General features: G+C 42.2%; 3 protein-coding genes across 12 annotated transcripts; 1 reads left to right on the top strand and 2 right to left on the bottom strand.

Annotated features, from left to right (window-relative positions):
* Positions 1 to 1,708: 1,708 nt before the first annotated feature.
* Positions 1,709 to 7,559, bottom strand: tmem44 (transmembrane protein 44). Of its 10 annotated transcripts, none has more exons than XM_046301285.1 (11): positions 7,336 to 7,558; positions 6,428 to 6,642; positions 6,205 to 6,334; positions 6,022 to 6,109; positions 5,548 to 5,711; positions 5,357 to 5,443; positions 5,005 to 5,172; positions 4,741 to 4,881; positions 4,398 to 4,502; positions 4,140 to 4,286; positions 1,709 to 2,273 (listed from the first exon to the last, which is right to left on the bottom strand). In XM_046301285.1, exons 2-11 carry the CDS (start codon positions 6,607 to 6,609, stop codon positions 2,145 to 2,147), a joined length of 1,341 nt encoding a protein of 446 aa, XP_046157241.1. In that variant the 5' UTR covers positions 6,610 to 6,642; positions 7,336 to 7,558; the 3' UTR covers positions 1,709 to 2,144. The 10 variants fall into 10 exon arrangements, 9 of the variants coding, with proteins under 9 accessions (XP_046157241.1, XP_046157246.1, XP_046157248.1 ...); XM_046301290.1 differs by having other exon boundaries at positions 6,428 to 6,496; XM_046301292.1 differs by lacking the exon at positions 6,022 to 6,109 and having other exon boundaries at positions 6,428 to 6,496; positions 7,336 to 7,559.
* A 1,494-nt stretch (positions 7,560 to 9,053) lies between these two features.
* LOC123997166 (large subunit GTPase 1 homolog) lies at positions 9,054 to 16,392 on the bottom strand. Its single transcript, XM_046301283.1, has 14 exons — positions 16,183 to 16,392; positions 14,449 to 14,575; positions 14,219 to 14,339; positions 13,984 to 14,070; positions 12,398 to 12,484; positions 12,244 to 12,304; positions 11,912 to 12,088; positions 11,394 to 11,789; positions 11,170 to 11,271; positions 10,915 to 11,058; positions 10,548 to 10,671; positions 10,348 to 10,427; positions 10,006 to 10,176; positions 9,054 to 9,848 (listed from the first exon to the last, which is right to left on the bottom strand). Exons 1-14 carry the CDS (start codon positions 16,273 to 16,275, stop codon positions 9,657 to 9,659), a joined length of 1,962 nt encoding a protein of 653 aa, XP_046157239.1. The 5' UTR covers positions 16,276 to 16,392; the 3' UTR covers positions 9,054 to 9,656.
* Positions 16,393 to 17,547: 1,155 nt separating this feature from the next.
* Positions 17,548 to 19,535, top strand: LOC123996584 (protein FAM43A-like). Its single transcript, XM_046300062.1, has one exon. It carries the CDS (start codon positions 17,784 to 17,786, stop codon positions 18,816 to 18,818), a length of 1,035 nt encoding a protein of 344 aa, XP_046156018.1. The 5' UTR covers positions 17,548 to 17,783; the 3' UTR covers positions 18,819 to 19,535.
* The last annotated feature ends 1,728 nt before the right edge of the window (positions 19,536 to 21,263 follow it).

Genomic DNA, 21,263 nt, shown 5'->3' with positions numbered 1-21,263 from the left:
AAGAAGATGGTTAAACAACATGGTTATTACACAGGTGCACTTTGTGCTGGGGACAATAAAAGGCCATGTCGTGGAAGGATCAGAATTTGTTGGTAACATTTGTAAGATGTTTAATATTCATCAAATGTGTGTAAGTTACTTCTCATAAGAATGTATTTTGTTGTACTATAGTGGTGGCCATTGGAGTTATCTGTTCTATGTCAAAACTAAGTTTCATGGGCCGCTGAGAGGGGAGAGGTCAAAGTGTCATCATGTGTAAACATATCTTTTACTCCCTACCTTTTCTAGTGGGGAAAGAAGGGTTGCAGTGTCTGGAATCATTCTATGCTCCCTCTTATGTTGTTTCTATCTTAACATATAGCCTCACCCTCCTCTCCGTGAGTTTGTCCAGGAGTTTGTATTTAGAGTGGGTTGTATATAAATGACAATTTGATATATGCCTGTTGATATGGAGGAATTGGTTTATGGTTCTGGGGTTTGGGAAAGGAGACAAAGCTGAACAATGAATTATGTCTATGCTGTCTGACTATGTCTGTCTTTGATATTAAAATGAACTCAGTTGCATTGTAAGAGGACTCTCAGAAAATTCACTAGGAGACACTGAATTTATCTGAGAGTCACAGGATTGTGATAAGAGCTCATATAATTAAAGATGGACTTTTATAACTAACTCTGACGTGTGTGTGTGCGGTTTGCTCCCATGATTAGGTAAATAGAGGAAATTTCCACGACAGCCACAAAAATGTACAGTTGTGTCACACAATATGCCACAGATGTCTCAAGTTGAGGAAATGTGCAATTAGCATGCTGACTGCAGGAATGTCCACCAGAACTGTTGCCAGAAAATGTAATGTTGATTTCTCTACCATAGGCCGCCGTCATTTTAGAGAATTTGGCAGTACGTCCAACCGGCCTCACAACCGCAGACCATATGTAACCACGCCAACCCAGGACCTCCACATCTGGCTTCTTTACCTGCAGGATTGTCTGAGACCAGCCACCCAGACAACTGATGAAACTGGAGGAGTATTCCGGTCTGTAAAAGCCCTTTTGTGGGGTAAAACTAATTCTGATTGGCTGGGCCTGGCTCCCCAGTGTGTGGGTCTATGCCCTTCCAGGCCCACCAATGGCTGCACCTCTGCCCAGTCATGTGAAATCCATAGGGCCTAATGATTTTATTTCAATTGTCTGATTTCCTTATGAACTGTTGCATGAAATTGCTTATGAAATTGTTGCATTTATATATTATCAATTTCTTGGGATACCCGTCATTCTTGTCACAGACCAATGTCTTCAGCAGACATGTCAAAGGATATGTAATGTGAAGAATGTGCTTCACAGTTTTGCTCGAATATATTTGTTATTTTATCAGAACCCAGGAAAGTCACTTGAATGCCCATCAGTTAAAACATCTGTGGCACCATACTATCCGCTAGTTAGAGAAACGGGCCAGACAGGCAGAGGATTGGGAGCTACTGGGAAGGACGGAGGAGCCCTTGTCCTCTAATCTGGCTCCAATCAGGTCTGCTGGGCCTTTCCCAGTTTAGCCCTGATAACCTGGCCTGACTAGGAAAATTCAGGAAGTGAACCCTTGACTTTGCGAGGCGGACATGGAGCGATAGTTTTATTAAGGGTGGTCTACAGTGACACATCCCGAATGGGTCTCGTTATTTAGTGCAGTCCATGCAAAAGCCAAACTGATGAGGAGTCTGGGTGTCATCTGTTTAATGAGTGGTGCAAACCCATTACAGGAAAGCTGTCTGAGGCGAGCTGAGCATCTGAGGAGCGATGACAGCATCTGTAGTTGACTAACTTACAAAGAGAATCAGATGCACTGCCATACAGTGCATCCATTAGTAATTGAACCCATTAATTAAATCTTCCATGAAACTAAAACCAGCTGGCTCAATGTCCACATTGTTAAGTCAACAAACCAATAACTTATTACACCCAATGAGAGTATAAGACATGACAAAAACAGTTTGATGGAAGATCAATTTTTGCACTTTTATCTTTCATATTCACAATCCAAAACACTGATCTGACCATGTGATGTAATGAGGAAGTGTCACCAGGTCATTCACCAGTGTTCGAAATTATCACACCACTTCACCCACTCTGCTTTATACCCGCTTCCCAGCCTGTCAAATGATGCCACCACAGCTGCAGGTGGGTTTTGGGCTTGGGTTCGTCGGCCATTCTTGCAGGGGAAACCCATCCACGTTCTCTTTTAGCAGTTTGTTCCACTGTGCATTTGCGTCTTCAAAATCCCACTGGAGAAAAAGACAGTCGTGTTGTTACAGGGCAGAGATAGCGTTTACCCATTATGCATATTCATTATGGTTGACACATTGTTTATGTCTACCTCTTAATTACATTGTGTTCTTGGTCTCTAAGGAAATATTCTACACTGCAAAAAAACACAAATGTTAATTTGTTCACTGCAACCTGCAAACTGTGATACTCAATGTGGTCACATGTTCAACCAAAGAAACTCCTCAGTCCTTGGAGAGCAGTGTCCAAAATGTTGAGCCAAGCCCCTGACCAGCAGGCAACACACAGGAGACCGTAAACAGCTCCCAAAATAGCAGAGCTGAGTGACGAATCTCCTATAGACTAGGCAACCATTTTGTGCCTGCTTCCAAGGCAGAATGGCCCTGCTAGTCAACCCTTGATTTTTAAAAGCAGAATAATGGGGCCACAACGCAAATCTTGGAACAATTCAACCCCTCCGCCTCCGCTCAACCTCAACCCAACAAGCACTCAGCAGAAATGAGCAAGAAAAACAATACTAATGGAAATTCCAAGCAGCTTTCTTGTGGCTGGGGTTGTTTTCAGAGTAACAAGAAAACAGACCATTTATACAGAGCCCTGTGGTGAGTTTATGCAGCCGGCAAAATTGCAAAAGGCCTTTATTATTTCCTCATAAGAATTCAATACAAAAGCAAATAGTGATATGCAAAAATGACCTAAATCCTTTGACAGCATCATGGTTTATGCTAATTAATTTTTATATCATTCAGTAGTAAATTAAATGGCCTTTACAGCTGTATGGCCCTAGACAGTCTCATATTATATAATAGAAATGAAGGTAGAGGGGCATTACATTCAAAGAATCCAGAACAGCCCTTCAGACCTAAAGGAACACGTGTGCCAGGCTGCCAGCCCCACTTATGGATGATTTGTCTGAGTGTTAGTGATCGAAGATTATGCAATACGTGTCGACGGAACTAAACGGACGAACTGAACCCCCATCATATATTACTAAGTAACTGGACGTCTGGCCTTTATCAGACCATGGTTAATGCTAACCAAAAGGCAAATAACATTTGAGATGTTAAATGAACAGATGAAAAACTCATGCTGTACAAACTACAGCCCATAGCTGTAGAATGCCACTGCTGACAAAATGACAATGACTCAATTCAGCCATGTTAACTACAGAATGTTCTGAACCCTTGTTTGGGCCCTTACTGCTCTTTAATGCACTTTGCCAGGGGAGGTTCACATCATTTGCTTTTTCCTGTTTGGTGAATAGTATAAAGTTCCAATTGTTTTCCCTCACACCATTTGCAATTGTTTCAGATTAAATGACATCCTCTGTGACTTGGCTTTCTGCAAAACCACAGAGAGCACCATTATTCGAAAGATGTGAGGGTGCCAATAGAAAATTCATTTCCCACAAGGCATTAAAAACATTGCACGCTCACCCTAACCATTCTAAACTTTTCCTAATTATGAGGATGACAGGTTGGTCATGAGTGGACTGTCACTGCACCAGAATAGCAAGTTTACATGGGAAGACCTGAGCATAATGAAGTAAATAAATAGTAAGTTGGCAAGCAAAGCACTTCAGAGGAGCTTGCAGGTAAAGGTCTTGATTTTACCTTCATTACTTGGTAATAGGCCTGCAATGTGTTCTGACAGAAAATGATCGGCTTCCTTGACGTGTAGATAAATCACAAGCAACTAGTATGTGGAGGATGGTTGAACACTATCACCACCTTGTGGCAGAAAGTGGTTTTACAGTTCACATCTCTTGACTACCACATACTACACTTCACTAACTCAGAAGACCTGGACCACATCTCACTGTAGAAGATGATTTTACAGGATATAAAGATTTGTCTTCATCTGACCTCCAGATCTGAGGTGAGGGATGAGGAGTCTGAGAACGTTTCGGAGGTGCAGGGTTCATCCACTCTCACTACCCTCACTGTCCTCCTGAGGGGATGGCTCTCTGAAACCCCCTCCTCCCTAGAGAGAGTCACCTCCTTTAGACACACCTGAAGTCATACATCGAAGGAGGTACAAATCTGAGTTGTATGTCAAGTTTAAAAAATAAAATAAAAAAACTTTGCCCATGGCAGACGTTCTGAAGAAGTCTTGACCCTCACCTTTCGCACGGGTTGAATGTTGACATCCATGTAATGCCCCATGTCAGCAAACTTTAGATTCTTCTTACTGGAGAGAACCCGGGGAGGAGCTCCATCCAAGTCCAACTCACATGAGGAAATAAGAGTGGTGTTTATTTAAAAATAGGATTATCAAATACTGTGTGAAGCAAAGCCTGGATATGAATGAAAGAGTTCTCAAACTGCCATTTTGTCTTTCATTCTGTAGCTTAAAGATCTTTAGTTGTCTTTCATTCTAATACTTTCTATACAAGTAAGTATTTAATCAGACATTCAGAGTCCAGCTCCCCAACCCGGGCATATGAATATAGGACTGTGGGCTTACTGGGTGTTTTTGTTTTGTCTTCCCACTGGGGTTGTGCTGACTGGGGGGAGAGGAGCCGCCCAGGAGACTCTCTGTATCTGGAGAACCCCCTCCAGGCTGCTGCTCAGGGGTACCCTTTCTACACCAGGACAGGACCACAATCTGACCACAAAGTCAAGACAAAACTGAAAGGGGGAGGTTGGGGTTCAATTAAATTAGAACTCTGTCAATTCAGGGAGATGACCCAATATTCTATTCACATATTCATAAGCTTGAGAAGGATACAGCAAGATCCAGGGCTGCACAGCACGTTGACGCCAGGAGCCACGGCATGGCCTTCAGTACAAACGCATACTGGGTGTCGTAAAGTAATATGGCCGAGGTGTAGAGGGCACCGGCCAAAGAGCACAGCAACCCAGAGAACACGTGTGCACTTGAACTCTCCCCTCTGTGCTAAAAGATCAACGTAGAGGTTAAAGTGCTACGGGCATTATGCAGTTTGCGGTGAGCATTATGTTCTGTATAACGGCGTGTTTTACCACATAACAGTTGGCTTTGAGGGACTGTTGTGACAATACAGCAAAGTATTGGCAACTTAGACATGAATGGACGTGAACTGTGACAGGGTGTCACTTACTGCTCTGGAGAGGTCAGGGAACTTAGAGGTCCAGGCAATCACAAAAGAGAGCAGACCAAGAATGTAACCGAGGACCTCCATACGGTCCTGCCCAAGAAGACAAGCGTAGTCAGTGAGCCATTGAAAAGGTCACTCTGGAATTCATGGGAGGTAATAGAAGAGTGAATTCATAGGAGAATCTGCACACTTACATGCAGGAGGTCAGTGAGAAGAAGTCTTCTCCCAGTGAGAGGTCTGTATACAAGCCCATGGCTGGTCCTGGAGGTTAGGTAGCTCCCTCCACCCACCACCAACAGCAGAGACACAGCCATGAAGTTCTGCCTCCTCCTCCTCTTAATCATCCTCAGCCTCTTCTCTGAGGGGAAAAGGGGGCAAAGGTTAAGGATTGCAGCTCTGATGACTGAACGTTGCCCATTGAAACATTAAAAAAAAAAAATTCACAAGGACCTCTCTTCAGCCTCATTTGTTTGGTATCTCTCGGCTTTATAGATAAAACATTTCTTTACTGTTTTGCCTATGCATATAGTGCAAGTGTAGTGTGTTGATGAGAGCTTGTAGGACAGGATACAAAGCACAAGCTGTGCCAAAAGGGCTATTGTGAGCAACTCTGGGGAAAAATGGCAAAAGTGATATATGTGTAAAAGGGACCCAACCCTCTCGCTTACCTGCTCTGGTGTTCCAACGCAAAAATATCGGGAAGATGGAGATTAAATGAATAACTTCTACAGCTGCCATAAAACCACCCATTATGACCTAAAACAATCACAATGGAAGATGGACGTAGCAGGTAATGATCTTATACAGTATAGGCCCATACAGGGTCTGGAAATAGAATGTCGTTTTGTCACCTGAAGAGCCAGCTGATTGGAGAGAAATGCCCCGATGGTACTGCACAAATTGCCAAAGAAACAGTAGAGGACACAGGCTGCCTCCTTGCCGGAATTCCTGTCCCGGCCTCTGCATCTCAGACATACCAGCCTTAAACAAGCATTTCGGACAAAAGTTAAGTAAAACAACTATAATAAGTAGCCTTTACTCCAGGTTTAAATGCATAATTACCCACATACTCACATAAAACAGGATATTATCAAAAGAAGCACGGACAAACAGACGAGTCCGGTCGAGATGCAAACGTTCCGTCTGTTTGAAAAACAGGTCGATATAATGTCGTGGCGCCACCAAGACGTAAAGTCAAACGAAAGGCTTTCTGCTCTGCTTTGTCCATTTGTGACACTCTGTGCTTTCACTCCCATATCTTCTAACTATTCCGTTGACCTAAAACAAATCTAGGGAATGGCAAATATGACCAGCTGCGTCAGTGGCGCGAGCGACAGGTGGTGCACAGTACAGGTATGTAAAAGATGTGCGCGATTGTGCCCTGATCACATGCACATTTACTTCACAAAAGCGCTGCCCAATAGAGACACTGGTTCAATATACGAATTTAAACGCATGATCTCGCCATGGAATGTTGATGCATTTACTAAACAATTGGAGGTAGATGTAATGAGAAACTCGGTCAATTTAATTTATATTAATATGAAAATGTACTTCGCTTTGGACATAATTGCGTACACCAGTCATGTGCAACAAAGCAAATCAATTGCAAACCAAGGAACACATTTCTAATGGTACAGTCAGACACATTTTTGCTGTACACTGAAAGATAAAGGGCAGTTCTCTTGAGAAAAAAATGTGAGCTATCGCAAAGATTGTCTATTATATTGATATTCGAGTGACAGCTCAAACAATGGAAATGCCTGTCAAAGATGGAAGGCAGGCGAGAGGTGAGATCAGGTGGGACCATTCTAGCCAATGAGAGGGCAGATACGTGTGAACAGACCATAGAGATAAATAGAAGATTCATCTTTGTGTCTGTGCTATTATAGTCTGTAAATGGTTGTTAATTTGCTGAATGCTCCCAACTCATATAGGAATGCCCACCCAGTTAAGTACATTAAAATGGTGGCAATACTCACGATGAGTCCTCTATCTAGCTCTGTGACAGCAGGCGCAACTCCGATATACTGGTCGTTTACTGGGTAAGTTGCCAAAATGCCACGTGCGCCAACTTATCAGTGCATTTGTAACAACCTAGCCACGATGAAACTTCTATTCGATAAAATAAGCCTCACGTAGCAAATGAGCAATTCATGTTTTTGTTGCCCAATTTCGACAGACTCTCTGAACGCCATACAAAAATTCCTCATACCGTGGGTTTATTTTCGTGGACAGATTTTGGGCGGAGTAAAACCTCTCTTCGCCTCTTCCTCTCTGGATATAGCTTCAAGCACCTCGTTTAGGCTTTTGTTGTGGCAGTTCGATGGTACATTGAGCACAGTCAGGGAAAATATTGCAAACACTCATAAGAGACCCAAAAACACCACAAATGAACGTTTAAAAACCAACATATATAATTATTTAATCATGGATATTACACAATTGTTGCTTTAAATACATGTATAGCAAAGTAGCAGTCGGGTTGTAGATCGTAGGGAATCCAACAAGTTAATTATCTCTGTAAAGCAGGGGTCTTTAATCTTTCCTTGCCCAGGGCAAAACCAGCGAACCAGGGTCCCCCATCATACCATAAAAAGATGACGTCTAGTCTTATCAGGTGAATGATAATGGCAAGAAGAAATCTTCCATTTAAAAATAAATAGATATGGTAGTGTTTCTTTTTCTTTTCTTTACCTTCCCGCAATATAATTACCAGAAAGGTAACTCGAACCATTTTCGCTAAGAGCAGCTCTTTAGCTGGTTAAACAAAGGTTAGCAAAAATGTACGTTATGTCCAAATCAAAAAAGCTTACCAGCAGCCACATTATAGTTGGACGTGGAAGTGTAAACTCTAAAATAACCTATTAACTACAAAAGGTAACTCCAAAACACGTTTTCGCTTAAAGGTTAGCTATGTGTTGGCAAAAATGTATGTCCAAATCAAGAAAGGTTACAAGCTGCACTGGTAGCCTATTCACGGGTGCTTTTTCAATTCCTATGTGAGTGTGAGTGTAATTTGCTCAATATTAGGAGTTGACAAATAAACTTGACATTATCATAAATTTTATTTTTTTTCTACTGTAGGTATTGTTGGATCCTGTGTTTTACATTATAGCCATTAGTATATATGTGATTAAATATCATCTGATGTTGGTTGTGTGAGGTGTCTGCATTTGTGCACTGGAGCATCATTATGAGATTAAACAACTGCTTGCTACTTGCCTGTTTGTGTGTGACAAGAACTGAGTAGCATGGTGTGACCTGCGTGTTGCAAAACTGTAGATAACAGCCCAGCAGATGCTTTGTTCTTGTGTTTGTATGTAACAATATTGAGCACATGGTGTGACTTGCTGTATCTTACAAAGTTGTGATAGAAGGGGTGGTCATCAAGAGGTTTAACTGAGATGGAAAAATACTAAACACAATAGCAGGAACTGAGCAACTGTTCTAACTAGGCTGCGATACCAGAACAGTAAGGATCTATACATCTGACAGAGGAAGAACTCCAAGCGCCAAGAGGCCTTGAGCGCCTGCAATAGGCTGGGCAAGTTTAAACCACGCCCAGCCTCTACTGTGATAGTTCCAACCCGTCTGTTGGCCTATGTCTATCACAGTATAAAGAATACTGTTTACATACATCTTGTCAGTTCTCTGTTCTGCCCTGCGTGGCATTACAGTGAGCCCGTATATACGAAAGTTGCATTTGCCATTTATTACTTAGCTAATAAAAAATACATAGTATAAAATCGGTGACTCATTGTTATATTTATCCTGATACCAGATTCGAATTTACGCAACCCTAACAGAATGTAAGTAAAAAATTATTCTCTTACTAGCGATATTCGTAAAAACATTGACATTTAAAAAAGCATTATTTTATTTTTTTAATATACTTTTGCAGACCCCCTGCTGAATATCTCTGCTGTAAAGTACAATAGGCTGCACCTTGTAACAAACATTATTGAAAAATAACAATCTTCACTGATTGATCTCCAATGAATTTCCTCTGGTTCAGGGTAAGGATCAATCTCAGTTGCAGAAATTCCTGGAATTGAGTTGACCCGAACCCTGCTCTGGTAATAGTGGAATGTACTGTCACTGCAATGCATGATGAGTTACACAGAACATCCTGAATTATGTTTGATATCAAAAGGCAACCTTTCCCCGTTTCTCCATATTGCAAAGTGCAATGGAGGTTATTGTTGTTGACCACTATCTACATACCAATTCCTGTGTAATTGCATTGGAAAGTCCTTTGGGGGTTAACTACCAGCGATTTCTAACAGTTTATAGATGTTCTTCAGGCATCCAGGTGCTTGGTGAGTCGGCGTACTTTCTCTTTCTTGTTCCTGTTGCCATGCTTCTTCCAGGGTTTGCCCACAGGCTGTTCTAAGCCAGGTTTCCCTTGATTTACCAGTTCACGCTGGCCTACGCTGCCTTCCTTGTAACCCATGAAAGACTGGACCCCCTTTGTGAGCGCCCGAACATTCTCCTGGTATAAAAAAAACACAATGGGGTTACTATCTGAATTATCCCATTTCACTACAACCCATGGTAATAAAGTAATCTGCCTAGACTCGCTTGAGTTGTGTCACTTCTGCAAATGCAGCATTTGAATGTAATTTCTATGTCGTTGCCTTCTACTGTACCTGATGGAAGAAGTTCTTGTCCACCAGATTCTCATGCCTCTTGACTTTGCTCGGTTTGTTGCCTATCTTGGAGTCTTCACCGTCTGCATCTCCGGCCTGGAACTTGCTGTGCTGGGGCTGGAAGTCTGCAGCACTGATGTGGGGAGGAGGGTGGCAGTACAGCAGTTTTCCCTGGAGATGGTCAGACAGAAGCAGTTAGTGGTGCTGCTCTCCCATTACTACCTACTGAATTGTAGGTAAACAGACTAAAACAATATTTAGACTATTCTGCCTAATAAACCAGAGTTGTACAACAAGAGCATGTATGTGGCGGCGGGAGGAGAAGGATGAGGGTTAACTTACAATGACATAATCCTTGAGTATGTAACGGGCTGATCTCGACTGGTCAGGTTGCCCGTGTGTTGTCATGAAGCCCCTCATGTCTGAAAGAGAACCGATCAGAACAGTGCCAATGGCTTGTTCGGACTCCATCACTATCATATGGCTATGTAAGGTGTTCTACACTGTGCTGTACTGAATACGGACAGGGTTTATAGTCTCACATCCATAGGCCATCAGTAGCTCCTCATAGTTGGGGATGCGGTCGGGGTCCTCGTCCTCTCGCGGGCGGATGATGTTGATGCCATAGGTGCCCTCCAGCACATCCCGAGGAATTGTCTGACACACGTGAGAAGTCTGTTAAGAACTTAACCACACCAAACACCCAATCAAACATCTGAAAACTCCTTAACCGGTGTAGAATGTGTAGCTCTATTTTCGTCCAACTTAAAACAGATCTAGCCGTGACTCAAATGTATTTCAGAAAGAGATTGTTCCAGTATTATCTATTGATTGGGACAATAAATATGACTCTTCTACACCCATAAGTTAACAGATGAGCGGTGTGTAGGGTTGGTAATTGAAGGATATGAGAGAGATGGCAGGCACATGGTCACGTATCTGGTCGATGGGCAGGATCCCACAGCACATCATCTCAGCTTTAGTGGACACAAAGGAGGGCATGACCAGGCCAGGGCAGTCACACAGACACAGACCTGGCTCCACATACAGCGTCTGGAACACACACAAACACACTTGAATGCTTTGACCCCACAAGAAAAGAATGTATCGTCAAAGGAACACATTATAAGAGGTCCAGCAGGTTACATCAGAGCCGGTCTTTACCTGAAAGTGCTTGGTGTGCCCAGGCGTGACTGAGACGGACACCTTCTTATTTCTCAGAATGGTGTTGATGGTAGAACTTTTGCCCACATTGGGATACCCCACCTGTTCAGAAAGTATATAGGAGAATTGAGATCCCACAAACGTCACTCCAAACACAAGACCTGTTCTCCTACTGCAACATTTGAGCCTATCGATTTCCAGTGTGTGTATCTGTGTATACTCACCAGCCCCACTGTGAGCTCGCCCTCTTTCAACGTTGGCCCATCGTGAGCCGCCTTAAATATGGCAAGCAGCTCATCTTTTGTCAACAGGCGACTGGAGTTGTGGAAGGAGGAGCCGTGGGTGGAGCCATCTATACTCTCTTCGTCGTCTGCCTCCTCATCCTCTGATGCCTCTTCACCCTCCGATGCCGTCTGCCAGTCTCCCTCTGCTACGCAGTCTTTAAACTGCTCCCCTTCCATATCGCTCTCCTCATCTTCTTCCTCCTCGCTCTCTTCCTCATTCTTCTCCTTGTTATCCTCTACCTCCTGTCTTCGGCTCATATTGTCGTTGTCTGGCATTCCCTCGTCTCCATCCTCCGCTTCGCTCTTTTCATCCTCCTGCTCCTCCACTTCCATTCCCTGTGACGAGTGAACAATGGCAGAAGAGGAGAACCCTAGCAACTTGTCTTTCATCAGTCAAATAAAGTAACCAGGTTTAAACAGGCTAAGACCTTCCAATTAAAATGTGACTGCCTCCTCACCTTCTCCTCTGCCTCCAGCCTCTCGTTCTCCACCAGTGCGGACCAGAACACAGCGCGGAGGCCCTCTCTCTGGAAGTATCTGGCCCAGATCCTCCGCTGCTGCCGGGTCAGCAGGTCAGCCTTGTTCACCAGCAACAAGTTCACCTTGTACCGGGACACCTCTTTTACATAGCACTCCTACAGGAACCAGGAAGATCAATGGGTGAAATACCGCAATGTTTCCCCTACTATCAGTTTGGTGGGGTGGGTTCCCCCACCTGGCAATTTCATCCCACATTCAAGAAAAATTGGCCTCAATTGTTTGATGTGACAGCCTTAGGCCCTTTACTTACCAGGTCAGGGCAACGAAATAGCAATGGGTTTCTGGCATCCACAATCTGAACAACAATGTCACTGCGGAGGGAAATTCACAACATTTCCACCATCATACAAGGCATCGAACAGCTGACAATCAGTGTCACAAGACCGAGCAGCTCTGATTCCTACCTCCTCTCAATCACTCTCCAGAGCTGTCTCCAGAAATCCAAATTCCTCTCAAAAGGTGTGAGAATCATTTTCTGCTCCTCTTCAAGCCTATAAAACAAGATAAGATAAACTTCCAGGCACTACTGACATAAAACAGTGTTAGGAATTTAAGGTGAATTAAAGGGTTATTACTAACTCATAAGACCTTCAGGTTTTTTTCTTCTTCTCCCCAACCCCCAACTTTTGGAAGTAACAGCGCTTTACCAGGTGGTTGAGAAGTCAAGAGGGTCATACTAGCAATGCCATATTAGAATGGCAATTTGCATTGCATTTTTACTCATCTCAACAATATTACAAAAAACTACTTTAGGTCTGCTTCAATGGCTTTTATAGGTTGGTAAGCATAGCTAAATAAATTAAATAAGGACATTATTGTAATTTTATATGTCCAAACGTGAATATGAAATTAAATGGAAATGAATGCGTTTTCACGTGGTGTATAGTGCGATGTCCCTTACATTTCAAATGATCCCGGTTCTTTCATATTTCCACACATTCAGACTACATTTTGAGATATGATAAAGTGCCATTTTTGTATTACTATTATAGAACTCGCTAGTTTGTAGTCCTAAAAAACAGAAATGAGTTACCTCTGTTTCGTTCAGCCATTTCTATAGTGGAAATAATGGAGTTTTGGGATAAATACATGCTTTGGAGATCTTATACATTTTAGTCTAAGATAATAGAATCAACCTTTGTGCTTGTTTTGATTACATAAATGCTTCAAAATTCACAAAAAGTGACATTAGCTGATGAAGATTCCCATAGAACAAAACACAAGATCTCCTAAGCCTGTGTTTACCACAGACTTTATTTTAGGCATTTATCCAAAAGCACTACAAAAGACCTTGATTTCCCCATAGGCTTTGGCCAATGAGCCATGGCGGAGTTAGTGCCTACAAAAAGACTTCATTACTATTGCTCTCTATAGGCATTATTTTATAGACGACCTTAAGTCTGAATATTGATTAATTGTCCACGTAATGTGGTTGATCCAATTTATGTTGTCTAATAGTGTGTTGTCAACCATTCAATAATATTTTCCACCAAAATAAGTATATTTTATAAAAAATAAAATGTACCCTAATCTTAGTCCACCATACTTTTTACTGACCTATCAACCGTCTGGTTGAACACTTTTTATATACAAAATTCTTACATTGTAACTATTTAATTTCATATTCTTACTCTTTAAGAACTACTAACAGGATGGTGCAGCATTAATCCCTCACCATGACTTTTATCCCATATGTTTGGTTACCATTTTATGTTCTTACAGCGCTCTGAGTGGGCAAAGTTAGAGTGACAACACTGAACTGCAGGAAAACAAAATGATACAAATTGTGTTAATAGATGCAGGAAGGCTGTTGGAGTTGATCAATCAAGTTCAAGTGAAGATTTTTTCACGTCAACTTTTAAATCCATTCCCAAAACATGCTATAGCAGACAATTAAGAATAGGGTTAAAGGTTTAATGCAGCCACACAATCTATAACATCAAAACAATTACATCCTATTCAATTAATGTGGGTGGGGGGGGGTTCATACTCTGCCAGTTCTCTTCTCCACTCCAGGAAGCTGTCTCTCTCTGTCTGCTGGAGAACCTCTGGACTGGTGCCTTCATCCCAGTGAGGCCTGAAATATTACAAGACAAATAAGGCAGTAATGGAACATCAGAAGCAATGCAATATTAGCACAATTCCTACTTCTAAGACAACTAGAAAGAAGACATAAAATACATGTTGACAGTGTAATAACTTTGGAGTCTCTGGGCTTACTGCACCTTCGTGGAATTCTGAGGAGTTGTTTGTTCTCCTCGTGCAGCTTCTTCAGCTTTGCCGTCTCCTCGGCTGTCAGTAATCCTGCCCGAGCTTCAGCTGCCACAAACTTGATGTTGAGCTTTTCTAGGGAAACATTTTATCCATCAGTTGCATCCTGGGAATCCAGTCTAAAGTACTTGTAGATGACCGTTTTCAAGGATCACTTGTCACATCAATGCGATAGAGTATTTACCTGCAACAAACTCTGTCCCGGCCATTTCAGCAGTTGCAAGGAAGTCATCCATAGAGCTCTGTTCAGTCACTGACTGCAGGTTGAGACGACCCCAGTCGTAGCCATCGTTCAGTTCACTGGTGTGGAGCTGGCAATGTGAGATCAAGTTTAGTCATCAGAAAGCTGTCTAGCTAGCTACAGCTAATAAGACAGACGGTCATTAAAACATGTACAGTGCCTTCGGAAAGTATTCTGACCACATTGTTACATTACTTCCTTATTCTAAAATTGATTTAATTAAAGCAATTTGACAAAGCAAAAACATATTTTTAGACAGCATCAAGTCTTCTTGGGTATGACGCTACACCTGTATTTTGGGAGTTTCTCCCATTCTTCTCGGCAGATCCTCTCAAGCTTTGTCAGGTTGGATGGGGAGCGTTGTTACACAGCTATTTTTTAGGTTTCTCCAGAGATGTTCGATCGGGTTCCAGTCCGGGCACTGGCTGGGCCATTCAAGGACATTCAGAGACTTGTCCCAAAGCCACTCCTGCGTTGTCTTGGCTGAGTGCTTAGTCCTCGCTGAGTCCTCGTTGTCCTGTTGGAAGGTGAACCGTCGCCCCAGTCTGAGGTCCTGAAAACTCTGGAGGAGGTTTTCATCAAGGATCTCTCTCTACTTTGATCTGTTCATTCTTGCTTCGTTCCTGACAAGTCTCATAGTCCCTGACGCATGATGCTGCCACCACCATGCTTCACCATAAGGATGGTACCAGATTTCCTCCAGACATGATGCTTGCCATTCAGGCCAAAGAGTTCAATCTTGGTTTCATCAGACCAGAGAATCTTGTTTATCATGGTCTGAGAGTCCTTTAGGTGCCTTTTGGCAAACTACAAGTGGGCTGTCATGTGCCATGTACTGAGGAGTGGCTTCCATCCGGCTACTCTACCATAAAGGCCTGTTTGGTGAAGTGCTGCAGAGATGGTTGTCCTTCTGGAAGGTTCTCCCATCTTTACAGAGGAACTCTGGAGCTGTCAGAGTGACCATCAGGTTATTGGTCACCTCCCTGACCAAGGCCCTTCTCCCCAGATTTCTCAGTTTGGCCAGGTGGCCAACTCTGGAAAGAGTCTTGGTGGATCCAAACTTCTTCAATTTAAGAATGATGGAGGCCACTGTGTTCTTGGGGACCTTCAATGTTCCAGAAATGTTTTGGTACCCTTCCCCAGATCTTTGCCTCGACACAATCTACAGACAATTCCTTAAACCTCATGGCTTGGTTTCTGTTCTGGCATGCACTGTCAACTGTGGGACTTGTGTGCCTTCCCGAATCATGTCCAATAAATTAAATTGTCCACAGGTGGACTCAAATCAAGTTGTGGAACCAACTAAATAATTGAGGCTCATAGCAAAGGGTCTGAATATTTATGTAAATATTAAAGTTGTTATCTAAAAATCTGTTTTAGCTTTGTCATTATGGGGTATTTTGTGTAGATTGCTGAGGATAATTTTTTTATTTAATCCATTTTAGAATAAGGCTGTAACGTAACCAAATTTGGAATAATTCAAGGGGTCTGAATACTTCCCAAAGGCAATGTAGTTCATTTTCAACAGGTCACCAAATTCTGCTTTCCTCCAATTAACGTTCCTCAGCGAAATAGTAAGGTAGAACTGGATAGAACCCTGTTATATGTTTAGCTCGCTAACTAGCTAGCTAGCTGTTGAAACATGTATCATCAACATATAGTAACAGTTAACGTTACCCAAGTATCGCCCCTCTTGTTGCCTCGGCCTGCGTTGAGTCTCTCCTTTATCAGTGATCTCCCGAGCCCCATGGCAGACTTTTTCTTACCCATTTTTTCGCTTTTTGTTTAGCCTTGCTTGTTAACGTTACCACAAATCTGTTTTTGTAAAAATTTAGCCCATGTGAGAATTGTTATCCCATGAGGAAGTGAAACGGAACGTCCCAACTTCACAGCAGAATGACGAATAACTATCGAGATTAATCGCGTTTTCTCTAATGTATAATTAGACTTATTTCTGGAGATTATTGAACCTGGAGGTTATTGAACCAAACTCGCTGTGTATTTGTATAGCTTTTATTAGGATTTAATGTAATGATTTGTGCATTGACTTTTGATTTGTGGTACATTCCAAAAGATGTGTCCAACACTCAAATATGCATTGAAGGAAACATCCTTTGGCAAATAATAGTTCCGCCAAGGACAAGGTCATGTGACAGATGCTTCCAACTAAATGTTGATACTAAATTGTATTCATTTCTAAATATATAACCTACTCAATATATTTATAATTATATTTCTGCAATCCATGCGCAACACAAACTAGTTCAGATAGATTTGTAAACTATATTTTTTCATAACTGTAGGCCTTTAAAATATATATACATATACAGTTATTTTTTCCTTTTAGTGGGGAAAGTTTTCAGAAGATTCCACACTTTTATTTGGGGGTGTTTCATGAAGAGACTATTATACTCTAGCCTAATTATACGTATAGCCTACTTATAACATTATTATTCTTAAATGTTATTTTATTTTAAACTTGTTACAGACGAATGAAAGAGGCTTGAACGCATGTTATCAGTACAGGGGGGAACTCTGTATCATTGCCAACAGATGGCAGCATAAAACAAAGGATGAGGACCAAAATAATTATTTTGGTGCATTGCCATGCATTAAATAAGTGACAGCAAACCAGCGTTAATTTGTATTATACGATTGATATAATGAAACTTTAGGTAGGCTATGTATAGGCTCGATTTGTATCTCTCTTGCATTTAGATGTATGTTTTTAAACGAACTAGATACAGAAGATATATCCGTTGTGTTCTGAGTGAATGTAGGCACAACGGAATTATTGTTGCAATTTACAGGACGGATGTATATAAGCTGTTATCAGTTTTGTATATTAGCCTATATTTCCCAAATTCGTATGATTTTCAGTTCATAAATAAACCTTTGTAAGTGCACTCTGAGTGCCAATTTTATCCTCAAGGGAGAGCTGTTTGACTTTGGTCTCCTCCATGTTCCCTGCAGAGACTCTAAAATGGTTCAACCCAGTATATATCCACTGTAGACCATCCCACTCACAGCAGAACCAACCTCACAGCAATCATTAACCGCAGAATGGAATAGCGCAGTTGTCTGGTTATGGGTTATGGGTTATGGGTTATGGAGGAAGTCTTCAGAGGATGAACAAATGCATTACAGGATAACTTGACTGTTTGTTGTATTGGAGTTGCTATTATATGAAAAGGGTCAGTAAAAATATAATATTTCGTTGCAGTAAAACGTTCGCTGTAGTTGTAGATTTTTTGCTGTTTACGTGACACGACCATATAATGCTGCCTTGGAAGAAGAACAAGTTCGACCTGATAGATGAAGATAAACAGTCGAAGCAGAAGGGTTATGCCGTGAGTTTGAACTACTCTGCGCTGACCTCCTTTGCCAAGTCTTGTCCGGAGAGTGCTTTGAACAGGGTTGGAAGCATGTTCAAGTCAAAAAGGAAAAAGGTGAAAATTACCAGCGAAGACCCCACATACACGGTCCTCTACCTGGGCAATGCCACCACCATCCAGTCGAAAGGAGAAGGCTGTACGGACGTGGCTGTGAGCAAGATTTGGGGCAAGAGCGAAATGGGCAAAAATGGCACGAAGATGAAACTGACCATCAGCTCGCAGGGAATCCGGATGGTTCATGTGGACGACAAGGCGAGGAGACCGGGACATTTGTATTTATTGCACCGGATAACCTATTGCGTTGCCGACCCAAGATTACACAAAATTTTTGCTTGGATATACAGACATGAGATGAAGCACAAGGCAGTGATGCTGCGGTGCCATGCGGTGCTGGTGTCCAAGCCGGAGAAGGCAAAGGCCATGGCACTGCTTTTGTACCAGACCTCGGCAACAGCGCTTGCTGAATTTAAAAGACTCAAAAGGAGGGACGATGCAAGGCACCAGCAACAGCAGCTGATAGGGGAACAAACCATACCCCTTGTGCCCCTCAGGAAGCTTCTAAACGGACAGTGTTATTACAAACCCCCGGTGGAGCGCAGCAGGAGCGCACCCAAATTGGGCTCTATCACAGAGGACTTGATCGGAGAGGAGGAGGAGGAGAAAGCGATGCTCTTTGAGTGTGAGGACATTCTAGACACGAATGACGATTGTGTGGGCAATGGTAAACAGGAGCTGTCTCAGATTATCAGTGACCTTGGAGAGATGTGCATTGGAAACGACGTACAAACACTAAAAGCGGACTTTAGGGTTACCCGACTCCTCTCCGGGGAGAGCACGGGCAGCGAATCGTCAATAGAAAGCAACCAGGAGCCAATTTCGGTCTCTAACGGATTCGAGGGGGGAAGATGCAGGAAATAACATGAATAAATCTGCATTGCCTCCACAAATAATTTCATTTTCTGTTTATTTCATGCTGTCCATTAAATGAGTGTAGGCAATGCCTGTAGTATTGCGGCTCCTCGTGAAAGGATATAAGAGGGCTGTTACAATGATTGTGGACATAATCCGCACGAAACACCTATTTATTATTGAATGATATTCTGGGAAACATGGATAGTCTACAGAAAAGGGGAGGACTGCATGCTGAGACTGAACCCCAAACTCGCAGTGCGCACCAGGACAGTGATTTCCACTCTTCAATAAGAGGGTTTGTATTAGAGCTTGTTTACCCAACCTATTTCCCTCATGGAAATGACATTCTTCTTGAACAACATTGTCCACGAATATGTAACTTTACGTTTTAAAAGCACGTTTACTTTTTGGCTCGATGGGTTAGAGTAGATGTCCCCCACTCCTTTCAGAACGCTTTTCTACAATTAAAAACTGTTGTTAAATTCAGTCGAGTATTACGTTTATTAGGCTATGTGTATAATATCGTTTTCTCGTAGGCCTATATGGTCTCATAAACATGTCATATCTTTGCTGTGCAAAAGAAAATTACCCTAATGTATTAATATGTACCTCGTAAATGCATTATGTGTATACAGATATCCATTCTTTTTTTAAAGGAGAACATGTGGTTTGTTTATGTGAACCTTGAAAAAAGACCAATACAAAATAAAAAATGAAAGAATATGCAGGCGTTTGTATAGTTCATTGCACTCATTTGGTACATTATTTCTAAGAATCCAGTATCATTTCCATAGAGTATGTGCACCCTGTTATTTGATGCCTCAACTTTACCCTTCCAAATTTAGGTCCATGCATGCACCACTGGGTTTAGAATTGCAATGAGTTAATGGAACATATCAGCATTCACACTTCAAAAGCATTGAAGGCCTACTTTTTTGCATGTAGCTGATAAATAAAAGATTGATTTACCAACATTACACCCCCCCCCCCCATCCTTGGGAATCACACAATTTTGGGAAAATAGTTTTAGTGGAGGTTGGCATGCATGGGAGAGACATGGCCAAGTTTATTCTGGGAAAAGGAAATTACACTCTTGTAATGATTTCTAGTAAATTAGTCAACTGTCAGTTCTCTCGCAGACATTTCTGCATTGCTCAGTTTATTTTGGTGACAATGTTTCAAGAGGGTGTTACATGTAGTAGATCCATTACTTGTTGAGTCGACACCTGCAGTGCAAAACACACCGCAAACAACACCTCTCCAACACCTATTTTCTCTCCAGCTCTGTTTTTGAAAGGTGGGCTCGCTGTATCGCAGTCACCATTGTAATTAGGGGATTTCTAGAAATGTTTCATGATTGTTATTATGGTTGTAGTCATACAACCATAGGAACAGGCCCAGGTAAACCACAACACCACTAGGGGCTCAAGTCATTAAAGAGGGAGTATTGTGTTACATCAAAACAAAAAGACTTAATGTAAGACCAAGGTGTCTATTTATAGTAGTTACTAAGCTAATTCCTATTAATCTATTATTACAATTTTGTTACTGCAGAATTTGGTACAGATTTAAGTTCCGTACGTACTTTACAAATAACGATGCGTATCAATACATCTGAGTCATGTCTGTATGTTAGCCCAATTGTCACCGTGTTTGATATTTAAAGTCTTGCCTACAGCCTAGGTTGTCTTGCCTAAGCAGAATACGCTCTTATTAGGCTCCATACAGATCCTATTCAATTCGTGATTCTATGTCAGGCTCACACACACACGTGTGACCTACAGTATCTCTTAGGGTGCTATCTGCGTTCACAGACTGCAGCCCCACTACTACTTTTATTGCTTTTCTATAAGTAGAAGGACTGTCACGGAAGCTCCCCGTCCATGCTCTACCAAACACGCATAGCAACAGGCCCACATAAATACCACCAACTGTATTCAGATTCTGCCTGTCACATTGAGTGGTATTAATAACACAGTAGTGCCACCATGGTCACAGCACTGCTCTGTCGGGGCTGTCACACTACTGGGCATGGTGTTCTTAAGATCATATTTCATGAGAAGGGAGCTGAGGACAGTCTCCACTCTCTGTGGCTGTCTGTCTGCAAGGACTACTGTATTGATATGGACATTAGTATTCTAGTTGTGGACAGTTCAGTGCTGCTTCAGTCCAGCATTAGCCTCAGTCTGTCTGCCAGTGCTTTACTCCAGAGCACTCTACAGCATGCAGAGATGCTACTTCAGAGGCAGCCACTTCTACCTGTGCTGCGGCACAGTAATAAGAACTGAATTAGAGATGAGGCGAGAAAGGTGATCTTCTTCCCTGTTTAGAGATCCAGGTGATGTGTGAAGGTGTCTTGTTATATGAACAGTGCCTATTGCACTAAACCAACAGACCGTCCCAAGACTTTTCCAACACTTCATATATAGCCTGGATGGCCCACCACGGCTC

Source organism: Oncorhynchus gorbuscha, linkage group LG15 (genome assembly GCF_021184085.1).
Source record: "Oncorhynchus gorbuscha isolate QuinsamMale2020 ecotype Even-year linkage group LG15, OgorEven_v1.0, whole genome shotgun sequence".
Lineage (NCBI taxonomy): Eukaryota > Metazoa > Chordata > Actinopteri > Salmoniformes > Salmonidae > Oncorhynchus > Oncorhynchus gorbuscha.
This window is presented reverse-complemented; position numbering and strand designations above follow the sequence as displayed.

Bases quoted from the DNA above. Each gene is read 5' to 3' on its own strand.
- LOC123997166 (XM_046301283.1), bottom strand. From the start codon at position 16,275: ATGGGTAAGAAAAAGTCTGCCATGGGGCTCGGGAGATCACTGATAAAG. The intron at 14,340-14,448 runs GTAAATACTCTA...ATGTTTCCCTAG, and splicing joins CGGGACAGAGTTTGTTGCAG to AAAAGCTCAACATCAAGTTT. The intron at 10,177-10,347 runs GTAAGTTAACCC...GACCATCTCCAG, and splicing joins TACTCAAGGATTATGTCATT to GGAAAACTGCTGTACTGCCA.
- tmem44 (XM_046301285.1), bottom strand. From the start codon at position 6,609: ATGGGAGTGAAAGCACAGAGTGTCACAAATGGACAAAGCAGAGCAGAA. The intron at 5,173-5,356 runs GTAAGTGACACC...TTGATCTTTTAG, and splicing joins TCCCTGACCTCTCCAGAGCA to CACAGAGGGGAGAGTTCAAG. The intron at 2,274-4,139 runs GTCAGATGAAGA...CTTTTTCTCCAG, and splicing joins CCCTCACCTCAGATCTGGAG to TGGGATTTTGAAGACGCAAA.
- LOC123996584 (XM_046300062.1), top strand. From the start codon at position 17,784: ATGCTGCCTTGGAAGAAGAACAAGTTCGACCTGATAGATGAAGATAAA.